We start from the raw sequence: 27213 nt of genomic DNA, 5'->3' as shown, positions 1-27213 counted from the left end.
GTTATGCAAATAGCCCTTGTGAGAGTGAGAGATTGAAAGCCTTAGACCTGTTAGAAACAAGATTAGCTGGGAGTGCAAAATAATACACTTGTTTCTGCTGTTGACGAGGGTAGGTATCGCTATTAGAGAAATCGCAAATTTGCGAGGAATTGGATTTAAGGAATCTCTAATAGAGAATCCTTAAATGCAATTCATCAACCACTTTGAAATTGCGAATTCGCAATATTTGGTCGCAATTTACCACGAAGTCTGACTTTGTGGTAAATTGCGAAAAAAGAGTAAAAAGCACTTTAGTGCATTTTTTTCTTTTGCATGTTACACACACACATGTCCTTTGGACATGTGTGTGCGCAACACCTATTTAAATTTGCATTTAAGGGGTGCTACAGGGTGTCCTTTGGACACCCCTGGCACCCCTTAAATCGCTATCTTATTTGCGATTAGCTAATTGCTAATCGCAAATAAGGAATACTCCCCATTCATTCCTATGGGCCTTTTGGCCCATAGGAATGAATGGGGAGTTATTCCTTATTTGCGATTAGCAATTTGCTAATCGCAAATAAGGAATGTGTAGGAATCGCATTTTATTTTGCGATTCCTACATGAATCCCGTTTTGCGATTCCTTATGAATAGCTATTAAAGACTCGCAAAACGGGTCTTTGATGAATCAGGCTGTTTCTTCTCCTGCCTCCTGGAATACTCAGTGAATATATTACAAGGTTGGCAGGTCTGCATCACATTTACACATTAGGGTGACCTGCAGCAGCTTTTGCATTATACAAGTACAGTCACTTATGTATTTACAATGTTTGTGCTGAAAGGACTGTGTTTCTTTCTTCAGGTGCTGCTGGTTGCCTTTGCAGAAGATTTGGAATGTGTCCCAGGATTCACACAAAAGATCTATTACATTGAACAGCCTCCTGAAGTCACAAAGGAGCAGCTACTTCTTAACGGTAGGAACCATCTGCTGCAAATACCTGTATTGTTTGTTATGGCTATGCTTTAGTATTTGAGTATCCTTCAGTGGGTGGTAAAGGGAGCAAGCCCCAACTACAGTCAAAGATGTCTCCACAAACTATTTCATCATTCTATGAAAAGAAAATGAACCCTAATCAACCAATTTTAGGTACATGTGCAAGTGTTATTCCTTGGAAATGTGATTTTAGATTTAACAAGCCATTTTACATCTCAAAAATCTGTTTCTGGCTTCACTGATTAGATAAATAAAGATTTGTAAAAGCGTTTGCAATTATCAATTAAAATAAACAAGAGTGGATTTGTCAGAGTACAAAATCCATAATCCAAATCTCTATGCTAAAAAGAAACATGTTCATGCTCCCCCCTTACCACATGGTCACATGGAAATTCAACTTGGTGCTATGCTTCACAAAGTAAATGTGTCCATATTGTATGTTCCAATTGTAAAATGACAGCACGGATTAATTAGTAATCTACTTCAGCTTAAAAGCAGAAATGTGATGGAGTGGCTAGATAAGTGCAAACCTGACTTTCGCAATTGGAAACATCCTTGTGATTTTGGGAAATTAACTAATCAATTCATCTTCACATTGTTACACTATACAAGCATAGTCACAAATGCATTCATTCATCTGGCTCCCCTTACTGTGAAAGAAGAATTTCATAAGATTGCAATTGCTTTTTGGTCACAGATTTGTTGAAAGGTAAAAAGAATGATAAAAACACACTGCTTTGTTCTCATTTGAACGTAGCAGCCTGAGAATCAAATGTGTTCAGATTTTACCATTTTAGTTCTACTTGTCATTCTGTCACATTTATGCTTTGTTTATTGTACTGTATTCACTAATATCACAGTTTGACAGCCTAGAGATTTACAGTGATATTTGGATAATTGTAATTCTATATTTCAGACAAATTCACTTTATAAAAAAAGAAGTTAGTCCAACAGAAAACCAACATGTTGGAGCCCTTGCCTGATTTTATTTATGATGTACCCTACTTTAAGTAGGTGGTGTTAGATTATGATATATAGCATTATATTGCATGCAACTTGCCACTGGTTTAGCCATATCACTCTAGTGACAAGAAAGGAGTTGTATTATGCTGCCAGATGAAATGTCTTTTAGGTGAACAGAAACGCCTTGAGATGTCTTTTTAGTCACTAATGGTGTGCTACCTTCAGTGCTCAGTATGGGATGAGTTCCTGGCACAGATAAAGACTGGTCCCATATGATCATCACGAGACCACCACAGAAGAGAGTATGTTGAATTCAAAAGGGTGTGAATATAGTCATAAAATATATGGGAAATTGATATGGCTTGGAGAGAGAAAGCGAGGCAGATGGAGTTCAGTCTCAGAGCCCTGTGTTCAATTCCTTCGTCTGAGTCACCAAATTAAAGGTTGACTTAAAAGTAACAAGTGCGAGAAAATTAATTCTTCTTAATCGCGACCCATGTTGTTACTAAGCCATAATTAATGAAAGCCTGCTAATTAGTAATCCTGCCCCTCTAAAACCTGCTTGAATAACACTTTTTGTCAAACCTATTAACGTTTTCCCAAATAGCTTCCCTCAGGAATCCACATGGTGATAGTATGTTGACAACTCTCATTCCTCCATTTTGAATATCTTAACAAACCTGGCCACCACCCAGGAGAAAGATACAATGCAGTTTTAGACATAGCCCTGCAAACAGACATTTTTGGTGCTACTGCCCTTTGCAATTGAGATTACTATACCTTATGGTGGATACTTTTTTTTTTTGAAATCTGAATGTTATGTATTGGCTTTTACCAATAACATCTTTTGTACTCTATTTTGCTTGCTCCACTATCACCACCAGAAATAATACACATTTCACATGTTATGGGCCTAACAAACCAACCTTCCCTTTATTATCTGTCTAGCTCACATTGCCATTTCAGTAAACAGTGGATGAACAGTAAGAATGAAAACTATATACTAATACATGAGCCCCCTCGCGGCCATCGTACGCAAACACAACCTCAGCATAATCTCCTACGCCGACGACACCCAGCTGATCCTCTCCCTGACCAACGACCCCGCCGCCGCCAGAGCCAACCTACACGAAGGGATGAAAGAGGTAGCCGAGTGGATGACGACCAGCCGCCTGAAGCTGAACTCGGACAAGACGGAGGTCCTCATCCTGGGCTCCTCACCCTCCGCCTGGGACGACTCCTGGTGGCCTCCCGCCCTGGGCACCGCACCCAAACCGACAGACCATGCACGCAACCTGGGCTTCATCCTGGACTCCTCCCTCTCCATGACCAGGCAAGTCAACGCCGTCTCCTCGTCGTGCTTCAACATCCTACGCATGCTACGGAAGATCTTCTGGTGGATCCCCACAGAGACCAGGAAGACCGTCACCCAGGCCCTCGTCACCAGCCGACTGGACTACGGCAACGCCCTCTACGCCGGCACCACCGCCAAGCTCCAGAAGAGACTCCAGCGGATCCAAAACGCCTCAGCCAGACTCATCCTCGACATCCCACGAACCAGCCACATCTCCGGACATCTGAGAGACCTCCACTGGCTCCCCGTCAGCAAGAGAGTCACCTTCCGCCTCCTCACCCACGCACACAAAGCCCTACACGACCAAGGCCCGAGCTACCTCAACAGCCAAGTCAACTTCTACGCTCCCAAACGCCACCTCCGATCAGCCAACCACGCCCTCGCCGCCGTCCCCCGCATCCGAAGAGCGACTACAGGAGGAAGGTCCTTCTCCTACCTGGCCGCCAAGACCTGGAACTCCCTCCCGACCGACCTGCGCCTGACCCAAGACCACCTCTCCTTCAGGAAGAAGCTGAAGACCTGTCTGTTCGAGCAGTAGCGGCACCCCCCCCCCCCCCCAGCGCCTTGAGACCCTACGGGTATGTAGCGCGCTCTATAAATGTCACTGATTGATTGATTAATAATCACCAAGTAGGGAGGAGAAATTCTTGTCCATTCAGTTCCCCAATTCAATATTCCAGATAATCAAGTGAGAGAATGGACACTTGTAACTACTGTAACGTAGTTACAAGTGTCCATTCTCTCACTTGATTATCTAAAAACTATATACGCCTTTCTCCAGTGGGAACAAATTTATCAGAGTAAAATACAGAGATTCTTTCCGAAACCCCTTTCTGAGATGTAAATGTCCACTGGAAGGTAAGCTGTTATGCTTGCCTGCCTTGGGTGGCCAACTGTATGGCTAACTGGTACAGATACTTTTTATTTTGACCCCGAGTCACAGTAATTTACCTTGTGTGCAAACCCTTAGGACTATGCATGGTAATGTGAGGTTCAGAACCTATTCTGTGACCTGGAGGGGTGCACAATGCATACCCTCATCATGATCATAGGACTATCATCCATGTCCGGAGTGATTCTTATAATGCAGTCTTGGCAGTGTACATAGTATTTGTGAATTAATGATGTGACAGCCTCTCCTAGGGAGGGAGAAGCTGCAACTGCCTGCAATGACCACTTATCAGATCCTGGCCCAGAAACCATATCTACCAGGACGGGTGCCCAATGAACAAGCCCGTGGTGCTACTCTCCTACTGCTGTCAAGGTCCTGAGTGAAGCCACCACTGCCGTCCCTGTCAGGGGAGCTACTGCCGAAAGTGCTGGCCACAAGGTAGTCCACCACTGCCGTGTGATTGCAACAACATGAGCAGGTATTGGGCCGTACATGCAAAAGACTTAGCTCAAAGCAAAAGACTGTGCTCTGCAGTGGGAAAATGGACAATTATTTAAGCATTCCCAATGTTGTACTAAAATACAGAATGCTCTGCATGAGTACAGATCTAGTGATCTGTGTCTAATCTATGCCAATAAAGAATACAAAAAAAGTGATGATGGAATGCTTGACTTCATCTCAGTCACTGGTAAATACTGGAGTTGGCATCCGACTCTGTAATTTTTTCGCCCAACATTTCACCTCAGATTAGAACCAGCCGTATGCAAATCAGCCTTGCTCCTGCTCCAAATGGAACAGTCCAGCTTGAACTTCCAAGTCAGGTCCTCTGCAAACCAGAACAAAAACAGCCCAATATCAGTTTTATCCTACTTCGCGTCTTCCGTCAGGTGTAGCTTGGTTACAGAGCCCTAGTGAGCATTGGAACTCCTTGTGCAAAACCCTTTCCTTCAGAGATCTCTTGCTGTTGGTACTATAGAAGCCTCTGACAAATTTATAATTTTTAATAATTAGCGCGAATATCTCCAAAAGTTGGTAATAGGAGATAGCGATGTTAGCAACTGTTTCCATTTGCTAACATCTTGGCACGCCCACTTTGCATGTCATTAGTGATAAATATCACTGACATGCAAAGCGGGGCCCAAGATGGTCGCTATCTCCTACTAGCTGTCGCTAACTGGTGTTAGCGACAGCTAGGTAATAGGGAGATAATTTTATCTCCGCTTTCTTGGCTTTTAAAGCCAAAAAAGCGGAGATAAACCCCCTTGATAATATGCCCCTATATATTCTCCTACATGTTCTTAAATTATGAACATTTGTTTTCACCACTGCCTTCTAAACATGAATATATGTCTACACATAAATGAAAATGAGTTTAAGAAAATGAGTTTAAGGACAGTGTTTTTTTACTGAATAGAAATATGATCAGGTTAAATGAAGGTGGCAGCTGGTGAACTTATAAAGTGGTAGGGCGTAAATGCCAAAATTAATTTTTCAGGAGAGCGTGCTGTTAACGTTGCCAACCTGTTTTTAGTAGACAGGAAATGGTGCTACCACAAAAAACGCACTGGATGAGACAAAAATGTGAATTCATATTTGTGAATTCACTTTGGCGGCTGTCAGATATGTTACACACCAACTTTCTCACAGTCACACATTTGCTTTATTTTTCTCAAATTGCAATGTGCCAAGTTGTAATATTCTTCAGGTGAACTTTATTTCTGCTTTTGCAGTGAGAGTCATCCAAGAAGCATTGTGCCTAACAGCCATATTTAGAAATAGTTAATTGCTGTCTGGCAGTAGGGGGTAGTTTTATCATGCTGTTACAGAGTCTCTTGTGTGGCTCTCAAAGTATACAATGCATCTGTTTAAAATAAACAAGCCCTCCCCTCTCTAAACACTGACCTGAATGAAGGACTGTGAAGAAGCTGTGGTGCTGTGTTCATGATGGCCAGGCAGGCTTGCAATGATGTAAGACCTTGAGGTGCTATTTCCGGCATTTGAGCCTTCTATCAGGAGACAGGTTAGAAGGTCTTCTAAGCGTAACTCCCCCCTTGTGCACGCTGTGTGCCACTGTCTCTATTAGATTTGGGGCGGAGAGATCATGCTGCAGTAGGCGGGAGCACCCTGGATGACTGAGTGACCCCCATGCTCTGAACTTGGGAGACACTCCCATAAGCAGGGAGTACTATTGACTTGTGTTCCTGCTGAAAGGTTCTCAGCTCCATCCATCTTTTACATTATACTTACTGCCTGTTGGCTGTTACGAGTGGGCTGTTAGGAGCAGCCACGGCCCGTGGAGGGAGTTCTGGTGGGGCAGAAAGGTGGGCGGGGGAGGGGCAGGGTGGGGGGTGCTAAAAACCGGAATATTAATAAAACAAATTTCGTAGTTTGCACTGCATTGCATTTTGCGATGCAGGGCACTCTACGAAATTCGTTTTAATAATTAAATTGTTTACTTACCTCAAATTATCCATATCCCGGTTTTTAGCATCCACCACCCTGCCCCTCCCCCGCCCCGCCGTAACTTCCTCCACGGGCCGCGGCTGGTTAGGAGTCCATGATGGACTTCTTCCCAGACCCTGCAACGCTCTACCAACAATAAGCAGAATGTAAAAGATGGGTGGAGCTGAGAACCTTTCTCCAAGAAATCACCACCTGCTCACCCCGACTATTGGAGCCTGCTCTGCCCCATATCATTCAAAGTGAGGTTTCTCCAACCAGTAGCTCATGAGCTACTGGTAGCTCTCCAACTACCTGTGAGTAGCTCACCTGTGTACAGCCCAGCATACCACAAATTAGAAACTTTTGCTTGGTTGAATTAATATGTGTGTCCCATAATTGGAAAGCTTGTACATGAGATGAAAATGTGTGTATTTCAGAACCCATGATATCAAAAATATATTTAAAGCTGATATCTGAATCCTTTAAATCATGCAGCATTAGGAGATATATTACTAACATTATTCCCCTTTTATTCCCCATCGTGCTAGGGGACATTGCAGCTAAAGCGGTTATGGATTACCTTTGTATTCCAAACTGATTTAGCCTTTTTTACATTACTGCTGGCAATCCTGTAGAGAGGTGATCACAGCTTGTAATCTTGCATAGGGTGGCCACTAATATACTGTTGTCTAACGTGTACAACAATAATAATTTTGGTAACTCGTGATGATTTTCATAGAAGAAAAGTAGGTCTCATTAGTGAAAATGATGGATACCCTTAAACCTATGGGCCAAGTTGTCCCTGCCCAAGGCAACAACAATTATCAGCCTACGGCCAAGTATACCACTGGCACTGCCAACAGACCACACACCTTTAATGATGCAAACACTCTTTTATGTGCAACAAACAAACAAAAAAGTTATTATCCACCAGGTATGCTGAGCTGCTCATATGTTTAATCCTTCTCCTCCTCCTCTCCTGAGTGATGGGGCTCTACACATTACGCCCAGATGCACCAGCTGCTACTGCATTATTTGTTTTAACACAAACAACAAATCTGATTATGTCAGCTTGCCATTTTTGAAAAGCACAATCAGAACTATTGTGCATGTTTGTTTTTTGAGATGGAATGAGTGTTAGTTTCTAAAAATGAGATACACACCGTTTCAATTGAACAAAATATCAAATTCATCGTTTTTGGAATGTTTAATCAATCTTAGATTATATTTACACAATGTGTGTCATTTTAGTTACTGAAAGCTTTCTTTTTAACACCATTAATTTCAATATTTTAGCATGTTTATTCCATACCCGACCTGATGTTATGTACCTTAATATAGGCCTAAATAGCTAAATGAGCTTTCACCTACATTTGTCCTACCTTGCTCTGCATAACAGTTCTAGCACTGACGTTTTACCCAGTTATGTGCTGAATAAATGTCAATCAGTTTCCTTGAAACTAGCCATATTTATTATGCATGATGTTTCTTAGAAAAATTCCCTGCATAGGACGTTCATAGCACCATGAACATACTCTGTATACAAATTATGGTCATCTTCATTTTGGGACAAAAGAACTACTTCGCAAAGTTATAGGCATTGACTTAGGCTCATTAACATAATCCTACTCACAACACATTGATTGTGTAAGGAACCCCAAGGCTATCTTTATGGTATAAAAGAACCCTACCTAAACTAGATACACAATGGAGAAGGTTTCACACTGACACAAGATGCTTAGGTCCCTGCACGCAGAAGTTCCAGCACGCAGTAGTTTGACATTACTTGCGGGATGTCCAACTTGAGATCAAGACGGGGTCCTTTATTCTCTCCCATCAGGTACTGGGGTTGGTTCTTTCCTAGGGGATTCTGGGTCAACACCCACATACATGCTAGGTACACCTAGGTGCACTTAGATAGAGTCTGCACAGTTGGAGTTTGCTTGATTGCTATGTTTATATGTGCCTGCATACATTCACTGTTTTAGCACCATGGTTGAATTCTACCTTCTATTTACTCTGTTGGTGCTTGTAATCTTATACATTTGCTTTTGTTTAATGATTTTGCAGCAAACATGTTTTATACTAGAATGCAGCTGGTTCAATAAATGCTTATTGTAAACATCCCCACTGTTTGTTCTGTGTATCTCTCTGAGACCACGTGAGTCCAAGTGACTGAGCGAAAAGTACTGTACTGGTTCCATGATCCATGAAGGATCAAGTGTTGTCATGTTCCATAGTTGCCAGAACTATTCACTCATTGGTAAGGTTAGGGCGCTTATAGTGGCACTGTGAGCTAGCTGGTCTAAGGGCTAACATATCCTTTGGGGGTGTCCAGACTCAGATACCAATCCCTTAGTTTATGTTGTCTAAACTTGCAGATCCTATGTATTTTTAGGAACTACACACCACTGGGAGATTTGGTACTGTTCTTCACATTGGAATGCCTGGCCTGTAATGCCAAGGAACAAACGGTGATCTTAAGATTCCTCACAGATGCCCAGGTTTTACTTGTAAATGCTAGAACATTGTAGCTCAGACACAGTGCAGATCTAAAATGAGGTTTGCATCATGCACGTAGCAAAGATTTGTCGGGTGCAGATGGGGTCCTTTGGACCACTGGTTGGCTTTCCCCCATGCTATATTATTTTGCATAGACCAGATCATGGGGCAGATTTACAAGGAAAGTGACTCAGTGCATGCCACAAGCTATTTGGTTGTGCCACACTGAGTCACTTTCAAAGCACAGGGATGCAACATATTTACAGCAATATGTCGTATCTCTGTTCTTCTCCCTGCGCTGATGCACAAACTACTGCCATGCGCTGGCACAGGCACCCTTGCACCATGGTGCAACAATGCCTGCGTTGTGGAGAGATGGTTTGTGTGCAGTAAGGGTTGCCTTCCTGCACATAAACAATAGGAAATGGTGTTTTTTCAAATTCTCCGTGTGCTGCATTAGCACACATAGAACTTGCAAAATGTCATTGTTTTACAGATTGTTTACGTGCAGGAAGGGGCACCTTCCTGTACTCAAACAATCACCAGAGGTGATTTCCTATTGTTGTGTCTGCTGCAGAAGATGAGAAATACGAGGAGAAATTAATAAATCTCTCTTTGTAGTGCCTCCCTACGCCGCCCCTGTGGAGGCGTAACATTCAGAAGAATTTCTGGATTTACAATTTCTCATAAATCTGGAAATGTGTCTGGTTCCATGGGTGTTGCGTGGGAACACCCACAGCAACACCCAATTGAATGCCCCTATCACGCAAAGTGCTCCTTGCAAAGGGGCCATATCTTCAACAACAAGAAAAGTCACACAGGGTGACCTTCCCTGTCCTTGTAAGTATAAGGCACTAAAATGCGCCGCCGGTGCATTACAAAAAGTGACGCACCTGTGGCGCACGGGGATTGTAATTCTGCCCCCGAGTATTTAAGCATGGATGAGCATGCCCTGTCATGGGTGCCATTGCTCCAGCTGTTCATCTGAGCCACACTATCTTTACATTGTGACTCCTTGCTATACCTTAGCGTCACTACTATCCGTATCATCCACAGTCACAGATGATCTGTACATCAGAATGGAAACAACCTGTAGAAACTATTGGAGAACAACTGACCACCATAGGAAGAGACGTGATCAATTGAATACGTGACGCAATCCAATACATATCTGGGCACCTGCTACTAATGCCCAACATCGATAAATCCCATCATCACAGGTCATAAGCATTCTCATGCGAGTTGGACTGAACATGACCACCTTGTATCTGAATTTACAGCTAATTGCATACCCACGGTGGCCTTTGAAATAAAACACCTTCCTGGTTGCCTCTGCATCAAAGAACAATAATATATTGTACCTCACAAGGCACTCGATAAATAAGAAAAGGAAACTGATGTTTGGTACTTTGGCATGAGCAGTCAGGCTTATCTTAGAGGCAATGTGTATAGCATTTGCACATACACACAGTATCACAGTGAAAACACTACAAATGGACACCACACCACTTTAGAAAAATAAAGTATCTTTATCTCAATCAAACATAATGTAAACGGCAAAATCCAACATACACAAGTAAGAATATCACTTTTCAAAAGTTAAATAAGTTTAGTCCATGAAAATGTATGGATGCGTTTCTTTAAGCACAAAATGCCTTGGATCCCTCACAATTCAAAACGAAACAGGCGCACAGGAGGTGAGACGCCAGAAAAGCAAAGTGATGCATTGGTTCCTTACTTCCAGGGGAGGCGATGCGTCATTTTCTTACTGCAAGGGGAGGTGATGTGTCGATCTCCAGGCACGTGGCCTCGGTTCCTTACTGTGGGGCAACTCCAGTGAAGACATTTGTGCACAGAGACACCCCCTTGGGGCATGTGTGTGTAAATTGCATTTAAAGTTACATTTCAGGGGTGAAGGGAGGGGTTCTTTGGACCCTCCCCTGCACCCTTGAAATTGCATTCACATTTTGCGAATCGCAATTTGAAATTCGCAAAATGTGAATGCCTTCCCATTGATTCCTATGGGCCTTTTGGCCCATAGGAATCAATGGGAAGGGTTTTCCTTAATTGCGAATCGCAAATTGTGAATCGCAATTAAGGAAAAATACAGAATCGCAAAAATAAATGCGAATTGTTCATGCATTGCCGTTTGCGATTTCTAAATTGCGATTCCTTAATTTTCGCAATTTAGGAATCGCAAACGGGTGCAATGATGCAAGTGGCCTTTAATTCTAAAAGACATGAGTAAAGAAAAACGACAGAAAAACATAACTTTTTAAAGGAGTATAATAAGCAGAACTTCATAACTGACATTCACATCTTAGCATTTGAGCATGCTTTGACTCGCTCGGATAATAGCTTCCATGTTAAACATTACGTCTGAGGTAATAAGCATGTGGAGTAACCTGTGCCCTGGCTCCTCAGCACTCTCCTTGCATCTGACCAAGATCACCAACTTCCTGATCCAGTGCTGATGAGGCCCCCTTCTAATGACGGTGTTTAAGGTGTCTATTAGATTGCCTGTGGCCTCTGATTTTTCCCTCGAGTGCTTCCTAAATATGAACCTCCTCTGGCTGATTGCCAGTGGCGACACCACTCCATCAGGTCACTGAGACACCGAGCTCATAATCTGTCGCATGAGGTTTGGAAGTGCAATCCTGCTTCGTTAATCACGTTTATGCTAAACACACACGACTCGTGGCTTTTTGTGGCATGTTTTAATTGACTATAAATCAAAAGGCACGCGTGAAAAATGAAGGCAATTAACTGAAAGCTTTTTTGTGATATGCAGTGCATATCAAAATAGAAACTACAGTGCCAGTGATTTAAATGTCACAATGAAGGGTGTGCTGACCTGCAGGAAAGAATTAATTTTCAGCCTAATTAATGGCTGACCCTTTTGTTGGTTGATGGATAGTGGGCTTTCTTAAAATCAGAACAACTCCAAATCCATGCTCTCCACGACCTCTTGTGCACTTCAAGAAAGCAGAGTCAGCTGCCTTGTTGGTATCCTACCTAAAGAGGCCTATTTTGGAATATTTCAGCAATAGGTGGAATACTTGATTGGATTTCAGATACAGTGAATGGACAGGATATTTATGCCAGTTTCCAAGTGCTGCAAACAGAGCAGCTTATGAGCTCCTTTAAATCATTTCTATTTTATGCAGTAATGCATTTTTTGTGATTAGAATCCCCAAGGACTTCGTGTTAGGGCTCAACATAATTCAAGATGGCTGCCAAGATGATTATATGCTTTCTGGTTGGACGGTGGTGACCCGCCACACAAAGCTTGGATCAAGATTTCAACTTTTGACTTGATTAGCAGTATTAATTGCTATCTGCCGTGGACAATGACTCGAAGTACTGATTCCATCGTTTAAAACCATTAGCCATTATTATTGACTCTTCCTTATATCATCTTTAGTTTGGGTGCTCTTACGTGAACGAACGACTATAGGTTTCGTGTGTGGTCTGTGAGGGTAGGCGGTCTCCTGAGGGCAGCGGGCCACCAGGTGTTGTCCCAGGCGGAGGTGCAGGGTCCGAAGATGAGCACCTCAGTCTTCTCAGAGTTGAGCTTCAAACAGCTGCTTTCATCCAAGCTGCCACATTCTTCAATGCTTCTTGGAAACAGAGTCTGGTGTCTTCGGTCTTCTTCATGAGTGAGAGAATGAGCAGGGTGTCCTCGGAGTATTATACAATGCTGAGCCCATGCTGCCTGACGATGGCGGGGAGGGGGTCCATTTAGATGTTGAAGAGCGTGGCGCTGAGCGATGATCCTTGGGGAACTCCGCAGTTGGTAACAGTGGGCGCGGAGAGGAAGGGAGGGAGTCTGATCCTCTGGGTTTGGCCGGAGAGGAAGGTTCATATCCAGTCGAGGGTGGTGCCTTGTATCCCCGCATCATGAAGTCTGTCTGTGAGTGTGTGATGTGAGACTGCGTCGAAGGCTGCAGAGAGTTCCAGAAGGATGAGAGCCACAGTGTGTCCCTGGTCGAGTAGCATGCAGATGTCATCAGTGGCCGAGAGGAGGGCGGTCTTGGTGCTGTGTTTGCTGTGAAATCCAGACTGGGAGCCATCCAGGATGGAGTTCTTTTTGATGAAGGCAGTCAGTTGGGTGTTTACGTGTCTCTCAGTGACTTTGGCAGTGAATGGGAGGAGAGATGGGCCGGTAGGTTTTCAGGTCCGTTGGGTTGGCCGTTGGTTTCTTGAGGAGGGGTTTAATCTCCTCCTGCTTCCAGTCATCTGGGAAGATGCCAGACCTGAGGGAGGTGTTGATGGTTCATCCTAGTTCGGGTTCGATGGCAGTGGTGGCCCTGTGGAATATGTGCATTGGGCAGGAGTCCGATATTGGGTTTTTCTTCATGGTCACAGTGATGTGTTCTATGGTGACGGGTTTCCAGTTCATGATGGATGGCTTATCGGCGGCGACGGGGGTGGTATCCGGCATCTGTTAGTTGAAGTTATTGTAAAGGACCTTGATCTTCAGATGGAAGTAGGAGCTGAGTTTGTCGCAGAGTTCTTGGGAAGGTTTGATGTCCATGGCTGTTCTGGGTGGTTTTGCGAACTGCTGTATGACGTTGAACAGTTCCATGGGGTTGGTTGCATTGGTCTAGACTTTGTCTCTTATGAAGGTTTGTTTAGTGTCTCTTATGCACTGGTGGTATTCCTTCAGGGCGCTCCTGTTATTGCACATTTATAACATGGGCAGTGCACATCAATACTTGCCTGTGCTTGGATGCATTAGCACATCAAAGCAAGACCTGATGGATTTGCTAATCCCTATTTGAAGGTGATGTAGTTTTGTCTTCTTTAACAATATTGAAATGCAGCACCATTCCCAGATTTAGTAGCATTTCCAAGCTATCATATGACAGATGGTTGACCAGTCTGCACTTACATTTTTCAAACTAATATTTAAACAGTTTGTAAGACCTTAATCCAGTAACTCTTCCAATCTTGGTGAGACTGAGAATGAAAGCAGGCCACTTTTGTAATTCATAAAACAATGACTTTCTTGTGCTCTTTTCGATGCAGTTTTGAAATAGTCAAATACAAAATCCATTGTTTTTTTTTGCTTGTCAACAGTATTTTGAACTAATTTGCAAATAAAATGGTCATAACCTATTTTAACCTGAATACAGAGGTCAATGGGGGCCCGTTTGATATGTATGTTTAGGAGCAGATGTAATACTTCATAATATTCACCATCATATCCAGCAGCACATCTGGAAAGCTGCACCAGGCTAAGGTTTCAAGATATGCTGGGAATGTCAGGTGCTCCATACGTGTGAAGTCTTCACAGAAAGAATGGTGCCCCCTTGGAGAGACACACATTTTTTTTAAATAAGAAGCTTCTGCAGGGAAAATATTTTCCCCCATGTGGACAGTCATTCACACCAAATGTAGCATGATCCGTCCCCTTTCAGAATAAGAGCTAGGCCAGTCCTTGCCTGTAGAAAATCTCTGAGCATCTTCAAGGTGTCTGAGTGGAGTTTGGGGATTTCCACGACCATCCATGTTTTTGGGTCTTCCCAAACTTCCAAGGCAAACCCCACATTTGAACACCCCTTTTCATCCCATGAGTGAGATCTGAGTGCAGCTTTTACTGCACCTGTGGCAGAATAATATGCACTCAAACATGCATTTATCTCCGCCATGAATCACTCCGTGGATGCCTGGAAGGCATAAACTAGGTAAATTCAGTCACCAACTTATGTTTATAACGGAATTTACCTTTGTAAATCCGGCCAAAAGTTTATTGGCTTTTCACGTTTTGAGTGGGGGTGTAAAGTTAGGACGTTTTTCTCTTACAAACATCCAGAAGTTCTTGTCAACACTAGGATTACTACTCCTACTTTCAATTATTTTCCTGAATTAACTTTACATTAAAATTTGGCCCACTAGTCTAGGAAATCTTTACTTTGTATGAGTAGATGTTTCAGTTTTTGCTGTAAATTTGTGTCCCTGTTTGGGGAGTTTGGAAACTATTTGATTAGACCTTAAACAATACCTGCTAATTTGTAGCCATATGTGAGACGTATGAAATAGGAGTCTTAACTTTTCTAATCAAAATCGACTGATTAGGAAGGTGCTCCGAATGCAAAATTTGGGGTTATTCATCACTGCGTACAACCTAGGGGTTCCTTCATTGCTTTTATATGTATTCCATGAGCATGCAGATGGAAAACTAGAGCTCACGAGAATTTTTCATCTGCTAAAACAAAGCCGAGCGCATGCATAAATAAAGATGTTTTGATTGAGAAGGCATCTTCCATTAATCTCTGGCTGATGAATTTAGGTGAGTGGAGATTAGCAAATTACTTGCTGTGTGATTGGATTTATTACTGGCAACCCTCCAGAAACCTCACTTATTGGGTAGACTACATGAAGCATTGAAGGGATCTGGTTGGCTGAGGCCAACCAGCTGCTCTTCTAATGAGCTAAATCAATTGCCAACTGTTGGGTAATTCACAGTGTCTCACTTGCTTAGTGTTGTGAACAGGATGCTGTAAACTCAAGGTTTCCTTTTTTAGTCTACTGCATGCTCTCTCAACTACACAGCTCTCTGCATTTGCACAGTTTACAGTACATACATAAGGGCAGACTCTGACACAGCTCTGCATGAGATAACACAGCTGTTCATGATGCAGTCCTGTGTGCCTGACACAGATTTTCAGTCCTGTAACCAGTGGAGGCTGCCTCTGAATGGGGGTGGTGGGGAGAGGTGGGATGAAAAACAATTAAAATAAACTTCTCTGATTTGTCGCCGCATCCGCGACACTCGTCTCCTCCATCTTCTTCCCTGCTGCTGCCTGCAGGCTGCACCAGAAGCACCCAGGCTCCCAACTCTGCCAGCCAATCATGATGCTGCAAGAGCAGTGTCGTGATTGGTCTGAGCGGCTTGTTTGGCTGCTCAGGCAGTGCCTGGGAGGCTGGGCATGTTCTTCACGCGACTGTGCAACAGAGCCCAATGGAGAACATGCCAGCTATGCATGACTGTTTGGCCGGTCGTAGAGGGACAGTCAAAGCGTCATGCGCATGTAGGGATGGAGTGCACACTACTCCGGCTCCCTCTGCAGCGAGCCAGCCCCAACCTGACCCGACCTGCCCCCACCCAGAGTCGCAAAAGAAAATAAAATGATAATAACTTGTTATAACATTTTATTTTTATTTTCCTCTGCTCAACGAGCAGTGGGACGATGCTTCTCCACTTTAGCGGAGGAGCCGGCACTGCCTGTAACTCTACTTTCAGAAGTTTTTTCTAGATTCAAGCAACAGGTGTATGACCACAGGCAACAGTCCATCAAGAGAAACCTGATAATGCACCAATGGACTTCTTTGTACTGAAGCATCAGTCCCATGATTGTGTTTTTACTTTTGTTTGGTAATCGTGCAAGAGGAGCTAAGGTACTACCACAAAACTGCCTTCATGAGCTATTTATTGCCTAAAAAGGAAGCCCCAGAGCACGTGGCAGAAACATTATGATGTATGTGCTTCTGTGTTTTATTCCCTTGTTTTCTAGGCACTGAAAGCTCCTGCTAGGTCTCTAAAATGTTTGTTAAAACTCCTATTGACTAAATGTAGTGAAAACGTTGTTTTAAATTTTGGGTGACTGCACAGTGCACAGCATGGCTCAAGGATCTTGTCCAGAGCAAATGAAACAAGTTACAATCTTGATCAGCAGGGCTCGCGTAATATTTTAAGATCTCAAATCTTTGCAGAAAGAGGATATGATTTTACTATGCGAAGAGTAATTGAAGGGATCTACTGTGGTTTTCCTTTGGAGCAATCCACTGGCATGACTGAATGCCGGCCATTCCCAATACTAATGCTGACTGATCTTCACGCCAGCTAATGCCTCTTACTTCCACCATCCTATCTCACGCTTGCATATTATTGTATCGCCCGCTCTTGTCCCTTTGTCATTGTTTTCCTGTCTTTCTGTTCCATGCACTAAATTCACACATTGTGTCTCAAGATCTGTTTAAACAAAATGGAATCCACTCAGAAAAGTGGTCGTGATCCCTAAAGTGATTGGGAGCACACAGTGTTGTTTAAATGCCCCTCACACACCAACAGGCCCCTTGGTGTCATGCTTCATCATCGGGGCCTTCGCATCCCTCTACGGAATGCGGCGTGCTACGACTTACGGCTACGTAGGAGCAAGGGAGACCGAATCCACTTGTCTCTCTCTCTCCCCCCTCTTTGTTGTATTCAAGATCTGTTTAACCTTGAATACTTGTTCGACTTCTATATGACTGTTTTTGGGTCTTGTTACAACACTTAATATTTCACTCATTTAATGTGCTAATGATTCTCAGCTTTACGGGAAGATGTCACCCTTTTAAAACTTCCAACAACTTTCTCAGTGTCTGTATTCGATTTGGGACACTATAGCCTTTCTTTGCTGATCTAAATCACTAAATTCATCCTAATATTTGCCAAATTATCACAGCTCCCAAACTATTCAGTGGTGAAAGATGAAAGTGCTCAATATCTTACTAGGCTAAATGACTATGAGTCTCCTTTACCCCTGCATTGCTGTCTTCCAAAGGTCATCTTCCAAATGGGCGGAACTCTGTGGGTACTGCAAAGGCCAACACAGCTGCTGTGAACTCACAGTGTTATATTTAGAGAGTTATATAAAGCGCAAACATGACCAAAAGTTATCAAAGTGCTGTGCAGAGAAAAGGGCCTTTCAACATAAGCCAACTAAAGCCTACCATAATCAGCTAAATACTAGGACAATGCCAGCACCCATAACATCAATGAATAACATACACAAAATTTACTCCCCAAAACCATCTACTGGTGTATCAGAGGACCGTCCAGCATATAAACAATAATCTATATTGTATCAACTAATCAGACCTAATTTCGGTCATCTCTTTGCCCGATTGTGTATTTTCTGAAAAGTCATTGCTGCACGCACTGACTTTGGTGTGAGGCGAGCGTACAAGGTGGTGGTGTGGTCAGCCCGAGAGGGATCTGTCAAATAAGATCTTATTGACCTCCTCTTGAGGGCGATGGTTGATGGGTTCAGCCAAATTTCCAGGGCGAGGGAGTTCCATATTCTTGGGGCTGAGCCAGAGAAAGTGCAGGCATAGGTGACATTCTTTCTGATTTTTGCTGGTGCTAGTAGGAGGGAGCTTATGCTTTTTAGAGACTGGCTAGCACCTGAGATAGTGCGACTTAGGGCTAGGTACTCAGGTGTAATGCAGTGCAGTGATTTGTGAGTCTGGCATGCTATCTTGAGAAGGAAACTTACATCAAAAGGTAGAAATGAAGGGATTTCAGTGCGGGTGTAATGATGTAAAAATGCCTTGCTCCCATTATCTGTCATGAGATATTGAGGGTTACTGTTAGTTGGTAGTCCTGTTAAGGTTGTCCTCCTGCGGTCTAGTCTAGATAGGACCAGGGATTGTACTGCTATTTTGAGGTTTGCTTTTGAGATGGAAGGTTTCACCTTCTGTGAGTCGAAGTTGGAGAACTGTACTTCTTTCTGTGGATGGACTAATATGGGTTTGCATGTTGGGATTTCTACGTAGTGTTTTCTCAAGAAATGTTGTAATGTAATGATTATTGGTTTGCATTTGAGAGCATCCAAGCGATTAAGCCATTCTTGCAAAGGAGGCACTGAATTTTTATGGGGCTTAGCGGCCAATGCACAGAGCTACCCATCTTCCAAGAGGTACCCTGAGAAAGTGAACCTTCTCTCTTTGTCCTCTGGCTATCCTATTTATCCAAAGATCCCTCCCTCGTTTTACCTCTGACTATGTCTACCCCTTATTATCTTAAGGATCTTTGTGGTTCTGGCTAAGACATTTCAAGTGTTTTGTGAGATCCTGCTAAAGTTTACCTTATAATTTGGTACAGTTCTACTGTAGCTTGAGTTAGCTTCCTTACTCGGACTATCCATGTCTCCCCGGACCCCCTCTCTAGTTGCAGATCATTAACTAGTATCAACCTCAACTGATACTGATTGTGATTATGTGTTCTGTGATTTCCGGATGTTATTGATACTTCTTTCCTCTGGGTTATGGGGCTGCTGATACACCACTTATGTCCTACATCAACAAGTATAACAGTGATAACAGTACCTGAAGAAAATCTGATAGCTGAATTCACTCTAATTCCCTCATACCTTCCCTCCTCCGATGTCCGCCCAAGTTTCACCAGGATTGTAGAGCAGTCTTGGTGGGAATGCTGCCCACATTCTGCATCATACACTTCCTCGCTACAAACCATGTGTCCAAGTGCAGCCCTCTTTATGCATGGTTCACGTGACTGCTACTCCAATTTCTGCTCTGGCAGTAGTTCCTGCCAGGAGATGTTTTGTCTGACTCTGGTTTACCCACCTACTTGACCCTGGAAGAAAAACCACCACCCCTGCTTCGCACCTGCAGGAGACCCACAGCTGTATGAACCCAAGCCACAGAGGTCCATTGTATCTTTGGAGAATGGACTGGAACCAGTAGTGGCTGGCATGACTTGCAGGTGGGGGAGGGGGGTCATGCGGGGAGGGGTTCTCGCAGGAGACGGTTTAATTTAAAATAAAAAACTCACCTTCGCTTGCCCGGTCCCACGTCATCCTCTGCAACAGGAAGCAGACAGCTTCCCTCCCCTCCCCATAGCCAATCACAATGCTACAATGGCAGCTTTGTGATTGGCTGGGACGCCGATCACACAGGCGTCTATGGGGAGGCCATTGTTTCTATGTAGGGTGCATACAGCCTACATGGAGAAAATGGAGAGTGCGCATGACTGGTGGGGCCAACCAAACAGTCAGGGCCCACAACATTGGGTTGGCCACTCCTCCCCTGCCCTCAAACAGTGACCGCCCACCCACCTACCACCAACTAAACACTTATGCTTTCTTGCAGCGCGAGAAGCAGAAACATAAAATGCGGGAAAGCAGTGTGGCGATGCTCCTCCGCCCACATGGAGGAGTCACCCCTGACTGGACGTGTTGAGATAATCCCTTCTTTAAGCAATCTTTGCATTCTTTGACTGCCCACTTACCGCTTGCACAAACGTACACACATGTGCAGGCACGAGGTCAAAGTGGGGGAACTCTCATGGCAATTTTAACCTGCCATGTCTCCACCAAGAAAAATGACATGTTATCATATTCCAGGCCTTCTGGTATACTACAGAAATAGGCATTATTCCTGACAACCAGTTTTTTGTGCACATGCCACAGTTCCTGCCCCATGACTGTACCATTACTCGCATGGTCCGTTTACCTCTCTATGGCTTCCACCATCTGAAATGGGGAATACAGTCTGGATCAAACGGAAGAAAGGTTAGCACTCAAGTACTAGACCTCTGTTGCATTTCCAAATAAAGCCCATTGTTACCTTAATGGAGGTTAGTTTCTGAACTAATGTATCAGGTGTAACCTCAACCATCTCACTCAGATTGTGTTTGGGTTGTCCCCTCACTGCCTCAGTGAACAAGAGTAGGTGCAACGTTTTAAATTTTAATATGTGGTAGCTTTATCGTGGTTAAAACACCCATTATTTTCAGGTGAGGGCCAGGCCATTATATCTTGTAGTCTGTAACTTTCAGATTTCAAATTTCTACTTGAAATATGTGACTTGAGGATTGTAGTTTGTAGGTGTGACATTGGTTGGATAAGAGGTGGCGCAGTTCTGTCACACTCAAGTACCAGGAGGGATGCAGCCCAAGTGTTGCTGCTTGTGATTTTGTAGCATGTCGGCCCCATGTGAGAATGATGCATCTGATGGTGCTCCCCTGTGCTGCGCCTGTTTTGGACTTGTGAGGGACCACAAGCAGCTCCTTTCTATCATTGGGTGTTCCTAGACAGGATGCAGGTTAGCCCCTCTGGCCATTAGATGGGAGGTGCCCAATTTAGTATCAATACTTGAAGACCTAAGAGCTGTGAGTTGTATCTGTTCTTCACAGGTCTCTAAACCCTTCTAGTTATGATGAATGTAAATGAAGTATACTTGTAAAGCACACTGTTACTCCATCTCAGAGTGTCCTGGCGCTGTATACCGCTGGGGAACTCGTCCTGGCTTTCCCTGTGAGATGGTCACTCCAGGGGCCGTTGTGAAGATCAAGCAAGCTATTGCCCAGAGTTGCAGAGTGTAGTCCAAGGTTAGAGTAGGCACCGAGGCGAGAATTATCGAGTCCGCGGACATTGACCCAAGACCCTGCCGCTTGGGAATTGAACCCTGGTCCCGGGCCGACCCCTGCTTCCGGGTCTGCCGGCTCTACCCAGTGAGCTACACTTCTCCAGTTATAGTGTTGCACTATTCAGATAATCTGCTGCAATCTGAGGCACATCTAGCAGTCTGTCTGCAAACTGAGGACTTGCTGTTCAGCCCAATGTCGGTCTCATTCAGGGGCAGGCATGACAGTCCTCTCAAAGGCACCAGAGCAGGTTCTACTTGTTTTTCTGTCAGCTGGAAGGTGTGTGTGGTCATGCCGCATTCCCTGCACCACTGTCAGGCTCATCCCACAGGATGTGCCGCACTTCTACAATTGCCATCAATGCAGCAACTGGGGTCACATCTGCATATGTCAGGCCTGCGTCCACTGAGTCCCTTTAATTCTAAGACCCCATGAGGAGTGCCAAAAATGTTATTCAGTAAGGAGATCGAAGATCCTTTTAGATTCTTGTGCCACATCTGTAATAAGGTTACGTAGTAAGCGGTAACTCTAACAAAACCCAGACATCTTAAGCCTGGCCATGCCCTGCCATCAGACTCATTATTGTTTTCTTTTTTATATATTTTTTAGACATTTCTTTCTATTGTTTTGTCTTTATTCTTGAGATTTCTCACAATCATATTATTCTTTTCAAAACATTTGGTGAGTTCACTCGGTACCTAATTGTCTACATAAGCTATCTTAAAAATTCCAAAATCCTATGAACATTTCTTTTGACAGTTTTGTTGCTTTCCCGCTTGATAACAGTCCATCACATTTTTCGATTACTCTTTTGTTACACTGTATTGATATTTCCCTATCTCAAAAATCTAAATTCATAAATTTCGCTCACATATCAGGAGTTTGCTGTTCTGCAGGTAATAACCACTGTTTTGTTTTACTCCTATACATTCCTTTATATTGATAAGCTCCAAATCCATGACATTTCCATTCTCTTTCCAAAGTTTAAAATTGAGTCCACTATCCTTCTTATGATTCAGAGCCAGATTGAGAAGCAAACGCAGCCCTGGCAAATGTTGTTAGACCAACCCCCATACCAAATGTAGCAGGAGAGTCTGACCACTCCAAGGAGGTTGGTAGGGGTTCTTCCCTCAAGAAATGTTTGAAAGATTAGCAGGTATGGTGCATTTTACAACACGTTTTGTATTACAGAACATTATTCAATTGTTGAATAAATGAATGGATATTGGAGCCTGGACTGCTTGGCACAAGCTCGATGAATGAATATTTGTATGGTGAGGAGAAGGTAGATGAATGCGGCCGCGGTCGGTAGTGGGATGACCTGCAGGGCGGTGATGTAGGGAGGGGGTTGGGCAGGGTGGGGGGTAGTAATGTATGGATTACGGAGTTTTACAGGTAAGTAAACATATACATAAATAAAATTAACTTTGTTGCGTGCACTGCATCATCAAATGCGATGCAGTGCGCGCAACAACATTTGTTTAATTTATTTATGTTTACTTACCTGTAAAACTCTGTAATCCATACATTACTACCCCCCACCCTGCCCTTTCCCCTCCCTACGTCACCGCCCTGCAGGTCATCCCACTACCGACCACGGCTGGATGAATGAATTCAAGAATGGATGACCACGAATAAAGACCATCAGCTATGATGAACAAATTATCTTAAAGCACTGGCCAAGGTTGGGTGCTCGGATTCTCATTTTAGCTTCCTTAACCCCTTCGATGCTCATAACGAGCTCAGCTCTTCATGCAGTACACTGGTCGTGTGCTCATGACGAGCTGAGCTCGTCATGAACAATGGGAAAGGAGCATCTGCAGCACAGAGGGGGAATTGCTGCAGCAGTGATAGTGTTAATAGAACATCACCCTTCACAAACACTCCTACCATTAATCCTGGATGGATTTACCCATTGCAGTGATTCAGCACCTGAAAGAATTAAACTCAAAACATTAAGCTGTGATCCAAAACCATAGAGAGAATAAGATCATTGTGTATGGCTGAATTGCACAAAAACCTTGCATCAATACTGGCTTCCACTTGACCACATTGTGTGATCCTAGTCAATTCCTTTTTTTCACAGTGCCTCCTTTTCCTTCATCAAATGAGAGCACCTTTTAAAAATACATTAGCTCAGAATGTGTGTTGTACAAAATCAAGACTATAATATTACTTAATCTATAGTAATATCCTAGGACACATATAAGGGGCAAAGGACCACTTTCCTCTTGGTTCAATAATAGCGTTGTCTTCAGGGCAGTAGGGGCATGAGTGTTTTTATGTTTATGTTTAGAATCAGTCGCTTTTAACAATTACCACTCAATGCAATGGAATAAGTTAATATACTCAATTGAAATGAGTTGCAAAGATCACATTATAAAAAAATACATTGTTTTGAATTCTGAAGAGTCTTTATCATATATGGACTGGACTTACTCAGCCAAGAAACAGCAGACCCTCCGTGCTCGTGGGTACCCTGCAGGAGACAGGAATCCCCCAAATGTAAAACAAATACTTTCTAAGTACACTTTTAAACCATTTATTTTGTATTGTGTACTTTTAAGAGTCTGCAGTGCTGAAGTCATAAAACACAGCCAGTTCATCCCTAACAACATGAGGACCCCACCAGCAGTGAAACCGGTGCCCATTCTGCCAGCCCCCCGGTGGTGCCTGTTGGCATGAGTCCAGGCCTCTTATGTTCCTCACCAATGCTTCTCCAATGTCAGACTTGGAGGGCAGAATCTATGCCAGATTTCTAAGCTAACTACATTGATCTAAATGTGGATATGCTAAAAATCTGGCATGTATCAGGCCCTCCAGGACCAACAACAGAGAAATTCAGATTTTTATATATGATGTATTTTTGTACTTAGTTTAAGTTTATTTTATATTCATTTTTTTAAACAGATGACAAATAATGTTTCATTACAAAATGAATAGGAAAAAGAAAACACTTTACTTTTTTCGAAATTGCAGATGAATTAAGGTATACCAAATAGGGTTGCTTCAGTCCTTCTTTCAGTATGTTGCTCAGTGACAATGAACACTGTTAATCTTCACAACAAGTTATTACATCCAAGGTATCCAAGGTATCCTTAGCTGAATCCTCGCGGAATATATTGCAAATAGCCAATGATGGCATAATTAAAATGTTCATGTTTAAATACGTGCATCACTTTTACAGTGATTGACAGTTTTGTTTTTCTTTATCATCTAACTGGTGTTCCTCGTCAAGTGTGTGTGCCTTCTATAAATAGCTGATAAGTGTTATTTCCCCAGAGACAGCATTGAATTTATTCAGTATGCAAGCTTTTGCTGTCACTTTTTCTCAAGTCATTCGTGCAGCTGGTGTAAACCATTTGTAATAAATGCAATAGAACTTGCATTCTCATATGGCAGTGCTCAATTCCAGTGCATATGTCTTGCCTGGACAAGACACATCTTATGATGACACGTCAAATCTTAAAATGCATTATGTTTGCTCAATATCCAAGCCAATGATGCTGCAATTTTACTCTATTTGCATACCTGAAAACAACTGTCCATTATCTACTGTGCTAAGTTTCTGTTCAAAGAATGAAGTATGTAGGATGTAAGACGTGTTTTTCCTCTGGCAGTGATAGCTCCAGAGTAGTAGTTGGGTCAGCGTTTCCATAGGAAAGGCATTTTTAATTTCTTAATGCCATGTCACTTTGGCTAATGTATAGAAAGCTTGGAAATTATCCATCAAGCAGAGGCTAAGAAAAAGGGATGTTCTCAAAATATCAATTTTCCATTTTTATTTTACTCTCTGATGCAGACAAAATAGTTTAATAGAATTACATCAAATTCTGCACAAACTTAGAACTTTGTTTAGAAAGTGTGCTTGCCATTAATTGGTTTAAACCTGTTAACTACTTTTCAAGAAATGAATTTTTAAAGAGGTGCTCATGTTGGGAATGTGGGCCTTTAACTTCCAGGAAAAAGTTACTGATATATATACGGTTGATGTCCAGATATGTTCTAACTGGCCGGCTTAAAAAGAATTTGGTAAATCCTAATTGGCTGGCCACAATATGAACAACATTTTGTGGTAGCTATAATAGGCCTCAGGGACATAGGTTTTAAGTCCTGAAAATGACTTAAAAAATATATATAATGGTAAAGGTGAGACCACAGAGACCCCCAGGGGCAAGTGGGGAGGATCAGTGTGTGACCCCCCCGGATTGGCTGGCTACCCCAAGGACAACATGTTGTGGCAGCCATTACAGGACTCTGGAACATGGTCCTCATTGGAATGCATTGTAGTGAAAGCCAGTTTTTGAGGGTCACAAAAACATCACTCATTGACATGTTAAATGACATCATTAACAACATTATTCATGAAATGTAAAGAGCACCCTAGTTCAAATTAATAATGAGTACTGCGTTCCTTTCCACCATTAACCCCTACCCTCTAAAAAACGGTTAAAGTATAAAAAAAGGTAATGGGGAGTGGAAAATTCGCGCACGTGGAGGGTTGGGTACATATGTCATGACTGATGTACTATATCTTGTGGCCAGCAGTGCATGGGGGTTTGCAAGTTCTAATTTGTTGACTATACTGTAACATGCATATTTCAGTGAATTTGTTTTTTTAACATCTGTTCTTGTCTAATTTTAGCACATAAGCGACACACCTCTTTAAACTTTGATATATATATTTATATATATATATATATATATATATATATATATATATATATATATATATATATATATATATATATATATATATATATATATATATATATAAATATATATATATATATATATATATATATATATTTATATATATATATATATATATATATATATATATATATATATATATATATATATATATATATATATATATAAATACATATATATATATATATAGAGAGAGAGAGAGAGAGAGAGAGAGATTAGATAGTTGCTGTCTCTGGTCACAGTAGTTTAAAATTGCCTCCAGCTGGCTGTAAATTTCTTTTCATTTCATGCTATTCAGGAGATGAGAAGCAATCATTTTTGGCAGCTGTGTTTGTTCAGAAAACTGAACGTTTAATGCTAAAATAGTTATAATTAAAAGCTGTATACAGTTTTCCTAGAAACCAACATTTTCCATAAACATTTTTCAGCACTTGACACTTCTATTAATAATTACATTACAAATGATAAATATGGCACCAAGTTAATGTATTTGGAAACGTTATTACAAAAGGCAACTATATGCAGAACGACCACAGTCTCCGTGTAACAATACTTCCCTATCCTGAAAAAAGTATTAAAGATCTTGTGAGCTCATTGCTACTAGAACGTCCTGAAATTGGCATTGCCAGTTGCCACACACCACCACAAGCCTGGCACCTTCTTTTGATGCCCTCCTATTGTGTATGGCTGAATTGCACAAAAACCTTGCATCAATAATGGCTTCCACTTGACCACATTGTGTAATCCTAGTCAATTCCTTTTTTCACAGTGCCTCCTTTTCCTTCATCAAATGAGAGCACCTTGAAAAAATACATTAGTTCAGAATGTTTTTTGTACAAAATTAAGACTATAATATTACTCCATCTATAGTAATATCCTAGGACACATATAAGGGACAAAGGACAAAGGACCACATTCCTCTTGGCTCAACAATAGCGTTGTCTCCAGGGCTCCTGAAGTACAAGGCAAGTGGATAGAGAAGTATAGCCAACCCTAGAAGGCCTGTGAGGGGACTTTCAGCAGCATACATCAACTACAAGATTGTGGGTATGAAAGAAAACATCATCTGCCGCCAGGAGAATTTCCCTTTGGCTGGCAAGTGCTTCAAGGCAAAAGACAAAAAGGCCGACATCATTTAATAATAATAATCCATATGTGTAAAGTGCAAACATATCACCTGTTAAGGTTTCAAGATGCTGCAGACCGTTGGGGAGAA

At 42.5% G+C, this 27213-nt stretch overlaps 1 protein-coding gene across 1 annotated transcript in view; it reads left to right on the top strand.

Moving 5' to 3' along the window:
- The window catches only part of CDH13 (cadherin 13), a 2285705-nt gene that overhangs the window by 344934 nt on the left and 1913558 nt on the right, over window positions 1-27213 (top strand). Inside the window, exon 2 of the mRNA XM_086945882.1 lies at window positions 843-954. Within this exon, the coding sequence (XP_086802008.1) occupies window positions 843-954 (112 nt within the window). The remainder of the gene's footprint in view (window positions 1-842; window positions 955-27213) is intronic.

This window comes from Lissotriton vulgaris, chromosome 12 (assembly GCF_964263255.1).
Source record: "Lissotriton vulgaris chromosome 12, aLisVul1.2, whole genome shotgun sequence".
Classification (NCBI taxonomy): Eukaryota; Metazoa; Chordata; class Amphibia; order Caudata; family Salamandridae; genus Lissotriton; species Lissotriton vulgaris.
The sequence above is the reverse complement of the archived record's forward strand: the minus strand, read 5'-3'. Positions and strand labels throughout refer to the sequence as shown.